This window comes from Entelurus aequoreus, linkage group LG09 (genome assembly GCF_033978785.1).
Source record: "Entelurus aequoreus isolate RoL-2023_Sb linkage group LG09, RoL_Eaeq_v1.1, whole genome shotgun sequence".
NCBI lineage: Eukaryota > Metazoa > Chordata > Actinopteri > Syngnathiformes > Syngnathidae > Entelurus > Entelurus aequoreus.
In genome coordinates, this window is record NC_084739.1 from 2,598,384 (window position 1) to 2,605,883 (window position 7,500).

The 7,500-nt window shown below is 39.2% G+C and overlaps 1 protein-coding gene across 2 annotated transcripts in view; it reads left to right on the forward strand.

Moving 5' to 3' along the window:
• LOC133657058 (bifunctional 3'-phosphoadenosine 5'-phosphosulfate synthase 2-like) overlaps nucleotides 1-7,500 on the forward strand; it is a 52,617-nt gene that overhangs the window by 27,560 nt on the left and 17,557 nt on the right. For both annotated transcript variants that reach the window (XM_062057951.1, XM_062057950.1), the window contains exon 5: nucleotides 1,377-1,495. In XM_062057951.1, coding sequence (XP_061913935.1) covers nucleotides 1,377-1,495 — 119 coding nt within the window. The remainder of the gene's footprint in view (nucleotides 1-1,376; nucleotides 1,496-7,500) is intronic.

Genomic DNA, 7,500 nt, shown 5'->3' on the forward strand with positions numbered 1-7,500 from the left:
GCATGAAATAAAAATGTGTCATAATTAAAACAGATGACAGCCACATGGACTTTGCTGTTTTATTTCCGATGAAACAATAGAACATACGTACTCATATAGTAGTACAGTAAACTGACAGTTAATATTTAAACATTTAACATTTCTAACCATTTTGAACGGAAATAGTTCATGCACATTCAGATAAATTCTTCAAAATTACAATTAAAAACATTTTTGGCCGTGTGCCGGGCTGTATATATGTGCACTAATTGACTGAAAGAGCAAGCACTTGGCGCGATGATGTCATGTTATCCATGGAAAAATGCATTTTTAGACAATATGATTTGCCTGAGCGGCTAGGAGACCCCGAGAGTAACAAGCGCTTGCCTTGTTGCCTTTCCATTGAGAACAATAAATTAGTTTTTAGTATAAGTTTGCTGGTTTCAATAAATGTAATGCCGAGTGCATATCATTATGTCAAGATAATGCCACTAGCATTTACTTCATTTTTCAACATATTGAGCAAAAAGGTCTAATTTTTTTTTCTTCTACCAAGAAAAGTGTACTTGTTATTAGTGAGAATATACTTATTTTAAGGTATTTTCGGGTTCATTGAGGTTAGATAATTAGGGACCGATGTCCCTTTGGGACAGAGTACCTTATTGTATTTCTAGCGTTTTATTATTATACCGCCGCCTCTTTGAGCTGTAATTTGACCCCCTTAACATGCTTCAAAACTCAACCAATTGGACACTCACATCAGGACTGGTGAAAATTGCAATCTAATCAAAAAACCAAACCCCAAAAATCAAAATTGTGCTCTAGCGCCCCCTAGGAATAAAACACAGACACAACTGCCTCTAACTCCCAGTAGGAATGTCGCAGAGACATGAAACAAAAACCTCTATGTAGGTTTCACTTAGACCTACATTTCATACACTGACAACCTCCAGCAAAAATCAACAGGAAGTTTGCAATTCCCCCTTCAAAACAAAAGTTGAGTAAAAACAGTCACCTTTTTTCAAACATTATCTCCTCTGAGCGCGTTTGTCGTGTCGGCTTCAAATTAGCACAGGAGAGAGATTGAACCCTTCTGATTAAAAAGAGTTTTAATTACTGCTCCGGTTTGGATTTTATGAGCCCTCAAAAGTCGGTCCCGTCCATCGCTGCTTGCAGCTTTAATTTTACTTGTTTTGGAAAGTCTTGACAAGCCAAATGTTCTTGTTCTATTGGCAGATAATTTTGCTGAGTTCAAATAAAATACCCCTAAATTTTGTATTTGTTTTTCTTGTTTTTGAACACTGACTTTTGGCAGTGTACCTTCTGGGTACACAACAAGTTCACCACCTCCACTGTTTACCACTCAAGACTAATTGGAGTCTAATTGCCGTCGGCAGGCTTCACGGGGATCGACTCGGACTATGAGCGTCCCGAGGCGCCGGAGATGGTGCTGAAAACCGGGGAGCTGTCGGTGAACGAATGCCTCCAACAGGTGCTGGAGATGCTCCGCGAGCAGGTGGGTGTGGCAAATTATTCCAGCCCAAACACGACTTACAGTATCTTCTTTAGCTTATTTGACTTGCTAAAAAGGAGCAACGCCTCAAATAGTGAGTTGACAAATATGCACACCAAGTTAAACACAAGTCGTTTGAAAGTGCGTGTGCAAATATCCTGCATCCGGCCACGATGCGTAAGGTGGTGACCGTGCTGGTGTGTGTCATAGGATACTTGACTAGAAACTGAGATGTTGCCACATACTCTATCTGCTGTGTTAAAGTGACCTCATTTGTACAGACTTGGAAAACTGGTGGCTTCTTCCTGATGTTAAACACAACAAACGCTCATATTTTTCCCAAACTTTGTCCATATAGAGCGCCACCTACTGGTGATTTGTAATATCAGATTTTCACGCCTTGAATTGGTACATAGAGTCGTGGTCAAAAGTTTCACATGGACGAAGATAAGATCTTCTGTGGTCAGATGAAACAAAAATGGAGCTGTTTGGCCACAAAACCCAGCAATATGTTTGGAGGAGAAAAGGTGAGGCCTTTAATCCCAGGAACACCATGCCTACCGTCAAGCATGGTGGTGGTAGTATTATGCTCTGGGCTCTCTTCTGTTTTTTACATGGCGAGCAAACATTTTAATATCACCCTTTTTAGAAAGGTATAGAGCGACCAAAAGTTGACATACACTTGTAAAGAACATCATGTCAAGGCTGTCTTGAACTTCCAATAAATTGTAGAACTCTTATTTTGTGTGGTAGAGTGATTGGAGCACATACTTGTTGGTCACAAAAAACATATTGCTGGGTATTGTGGCCAAACAGCTCCATTTTTGTTTCATCTGACATCACACGGACAAAGATAAAACCTTCTGGAGGAAAGTTCTGTGGTCAGATGAAACAAAAATGGAGCTGTTTGGCCACAATAGCCAGCAATGTGTTTAGAGGAGAAAAGGTGAGGCTTTTAATCCCAGGAACACCAGACCTACCGTCAAGCATGGTGGTGGTAGTATTATAGTGTGTGCCGGTTTTGCTGCCAATGGAACTGGTGCTTTACAGCAGGGGTGTCCAAACTTTTTCCCACTGAGGGCCGCACACTGAAAAATCAAAGCAAGCGGGGGCCATTTTGATATTTTTTATTTTAAAAACCAATACAATTTATGTATAAAAAATATACATTTAGTATTATTATTATTATTATTATTCAAAGTTTAAATATCTAGATCAACATTAAGTATATCTGTCAATATATATGCCCTTTTTGTCAAAGAAAACACAGTTTTTTATGGAAAAAAAACACAAAATATGAAATATTTTCCCCCAATAAAATTTTAAAGTGGAACATTTCAGATTATAAAATAATTGGAGCTCATAACATAACTCATAACAACATTGATTTTGATTTATTATTATTATTTGAGCAATGACACTTAAAAAAAAAAAAAAGTCCCACTAAAATTTTTGGGGATCCAAAAGGGTCCTGCTCAGTATAGTGTTAAAAAATAAATCGTAATTTTTTTTCAAACTGTTAACACAATAGTTTCGAGATCAACTTCAGATCTATCCGTCAATTATAACTTGTATTGTTGTTTATTATGTTCCTTGTTTGTTCATTTTAGGCCCTTCTTTAAAAAAAAAAAAAACAGAGTTTTTTATACGGCAAACACAAAATACCGTATTTCCTTGAATTGCCGCCGGGAATATAGTATTCGCCTGCCTAGAATTACAGCCGGGTCAAACTCGTTTTGCAAAATAATTAGCGCATGCTTGGCACTTCCGCCGGGTCAAATATGAGTCATTAAATGACTTCCGCCTCCTGGTGGTAGAGGGCGCTAGTGATCCTTCTTGCGACTGCTGGTACTGCAGAAGACCTGTGCTGCAGAAGAAGACAACAGGCAGCAAGAGTGAGGAGCCATTGTTTGCTTGCACTTTTACCATGGAGGATTACATATCTAAAATAAAACAGTTTTCTAAACTGGACTTTCAATGGAAGCAGGAGGTAATACTTAAAGGAAGATCTCCATCGAGACAGAGAGACTTTTAAAACTGAAGAAAGATAAGGAAGACTTCTATAGGAGCTGCGCATGGACTCATTTATACCTAAAGGTAAGACCATAATAACGTTTTTTTTAATTAAATGTGCTTTTCATGATAAGGTAAGCGACGGAGTGAGAAGAAGTTTTAAAATAATTAACGCATGCTTGTCAATCCCGCATGCTTTTGGTAAACGCAGGAGTGAGAAGAGGTTTTAAATTAATTAGCGCCCCTGCGGCTATTCAAGGAAATACGGTATGCAACATTTTCCCCAAACAAAATCTCAAAGTGGAATATTTAATGTGACCTAATTGGAGCCTTGAATAGGTCAATAATTCATAATAACATTGTTTTTGATTCATTATTATGTTTTAAAGAAAGAAACAGCCTGCATGACAGCTTAGTGTTATTAGAGTCAACATAGCAACATTTTTTTGTCACCTGTTTACTCTTTTATACTACTTTTTATGTTTTTTATTTTTTTTTATCGTATTTTTAGAATTTGCTGTGGGGCCGTTAAAAAATTACCTGCGGGCCGCAAATGGCCCCCGGGCCGCACTTTGTACATCACTGCTTTACAGAGAGTAAATGGGACAATGAAAAAGGAGGATTACCTCCAAATTGTTCAGGACAAGCTAAAATCATCAGCCCGGAGGTTGGGTCTTGGGCGCAGTTGGGTGTAGTAGTTGGGTGTAGCTGTAGTGTGTGTTGCCGAGAGGAGGAACAAGGCAAGAAGGCAGTCTGTGGGGCAGGCAGATGGTCAGGGGGCTAAGCGGGGCGTAGGAGGTCCGTGTCCAAGCGAGAGGTCAAGGATCGAAGGAGGCAGTCCGGAATCCAAAGGGGAACACACAAGGAGACCCACAGCTGGTCACGTGGACCAAAGGCAGACTGCAGGAAGGATGACAAGGAAGACAAGGAGACGGTGGAGGACGCAGAGAGCGAAGCAAGTTTGCATGAAGCTCGCCGTGGCTTACTGTACGTGACAGGTGATTAGGTTCTGGCCACGGACAGCAGGCTGAGCAGGCTCTTCAAGACAACACATCTCATTAGCGCCCGGTGATTGATTGCAGCTGCCGGCTGCTGCAGGGCGGAGACTCGCCCGGCACGTCCCTGGAAGTGCGCGGCCGTGGACGCGTCCCGAGGCGCAACAAGCAGAGCGCAAAGATTGGAATGCGCCCTGGCCGTGACAATGTCCCTTGGCAAGTTTACCTGCAATAAGGCGCTTTTGGTAGCCATCCACAAGCTTCTGCTTGGATTGTTGACCACTCCTCTTGACAAAATTGCTGCAGTTCAGCTAAATGTGTTGCTTTTCTGACATGGACTTGTTTCTTCAGCATTGTCCACACCTTTAAGTCAGGACTTTGGGAAGGCCATTCTAAAGGCCTCACCTTTTCTCCTCCAAACATATTGCTTGGTTTTGTGGCCAAACAGCTCCATTTTTGTTTCATCTGACCACAGAACTTTCCTCCAGAAGGTCTTATCTTTGTCCATGTGATGTCAGATGAAACAAAAATGGAGCTGTTTGGCCACAATACCCAGCAATAGGTTTTTTGTGACCAACAAGTATGTGCTCCAATCACTCTATATCAGGCCTGGGTAATTATTTTAACTCAGGGGCCAAATTTAGAGAAAAAAATGTGTCTGGGGCCGGTATATCTATTTTTGGGAAAACTAATATAAAACCTCACAATAAAGTCTGATTGAATGCTAAAAATGTTATGACAGACCGCCTTAAAAACAGGATGGAATTTTAATTTTTTCTATGAAGGATAAAACCCTGAATATTGACAACATATGAACGTCACACCCCCTCTCAATCCACATATTTTACAATCAAGCCAAATGCAACAAACAGCGAAATATGGACGTGAAGGGTAAAAAAACAAAAAACATCTACAATCTGATACATCTGATAAATCACTAAGCTTTAGAACAGGGGTGTCAAACGTACGGCCCGCGGGCCGGATCAGGCCCACGAACAGGTTTTATCCGGCCCGCGGGATGAGTTTGCAAAATTTTGGAATGAAAGAAACTGCTCTTCTAAATGTGTCCACTAGATGTCGCAATAGCAATTCTTTGTATCATTTTAGATGATGCTACATATGTAAAAAAAAAAAAAAAAAACACATGATCTTAGTGCACCAGTTGAGAAAAATGAGCAAACTACATAAATAACATCCTGTAATTTGATTTTGATATTTTTTTATCTTAATAGATTGAAAATTACACCTATGAGTTGACTGATGAACATTATTACATCATTTATTCAGAAAGTATAAGTAACGACAAATAAAGATAGAATACTATTAACTGCAACATGTATGTGTAAAAAAAACCATCAACATTATGATTTGTTCATTTTCAGAATGTGCTTGTTCTATTTTTAAACAAAAAAAATAATCTGAAGTTGTCTTTATTTTTAAGTTATCGTGCCGTGATTTTACCAGTCCGGCCCACCTGGGAGTAGATTTTTCTCCATGCGGCCCCCGATCTAAAATGAGTTTGACACCCCTGCTTTAGAACTTTCTTGTAAAAATCTCCTTCCGCGTCTGTCCCTGACACCCGCATTTCAGGCTCTGGAAACACTCTGTGGAAACGCTCCCCACCCACACTGCTTGGTGCCTCGTCTCAGCTGCTGTGACGTAGATTACCATAGTCACTAGTAGGGTTGTACGGTATATGGGTATTAGTATAGTACCGCGATACTAATGAATCACATTCGGTACCATACCGCCTCTGAAAAGTACCGGTCCACCACACCCTTAGATTTTTTGTTAAAATAAAGCCAATAATGCAATTTTTTCCAGTCCCTTTTATTTAGAAAAGTATCGAAAAGTACGGAAAAGTATCGAAATAATATTGGCATCGGGACAACACTAGTCACTAAAATATCATGCAAAAGTGCAGATTCCAAGCATTGAAATACTTTGCAGTGTTTCCCATAAACTGCCAAGATACCTGTGGCGGTGGGGGCGTGGTCACCATGACATCATCGAGTAATTTGCATAATTTACTACAATGATATGATTTTCTCTAAAAAGGCTCAAAAAATGTATACTTACTAATTAATAATAACAGTTTTGTTTTAAACGTCCATCCATCCATCCATTTTACAATATAATTACAACACTTTATGTACATATTTATATACAGATTTGACAATAAGTTATTCACTGAAATATATTTATTAATTGTGGTTCTTACAAAAAATATATCTTATAAAATATAAAAGCTAAAATGTCTCTTAAAGCTCTGCCCCTTTAATTAGTGCATACTAAATAATTTAACTTTAGCCTACTACTACAAGCATATTATTTACCAGCAACATAAAGTGAAACAGAGGCAGAGGTGTCCTTCCACAGTCAGTAACAAATAAACAGAAAACAGTAGTGGTCAAATACAAATAAGGAAGTATCCTACACTTTTCTTTTGTAAAGTAAATGTGAACAGCCGATATGGGCATCTACATCAACTATATGATTTGCCTGAGAAGCTGGACAGGACAGAAAAAAATTATAATAATAAATGTAAAAAATAAAAAAAAATCTATTTGTGGCGGACGTAATTCTTTCGTGGCGGGCCGCCACAAATAAATGAATGTGTGGGAAACACTGCTTTGTATAGTTGAAGACTTACGGTCATTACAAAACATCACTGCACATCATAATGGCAGATACACTTTCCATCTTAAAGATCTAAAAAAAATTATTTGGGAATGTCCGGCGGGCCAGATTGAAAAGCTTAACGGGCCGCATGCGGCCCCCGGGCCTTAATTTGCCCAGGTCTGCTCTATATCAAACAAATAAGAGTTGTAGAAATGATCGGAAACTCAAGACAGCCATGACATGATGTTCTTTACAAGTGTATGTACATTTTTGATCGCTACTGTACATCACAATATGGATTTCAGGCCACATCCACCATCTTTAGCTTGCATATTCGGCTCTATACCTTTCTAAAAAGGGTGATATTGAAATGTTTGC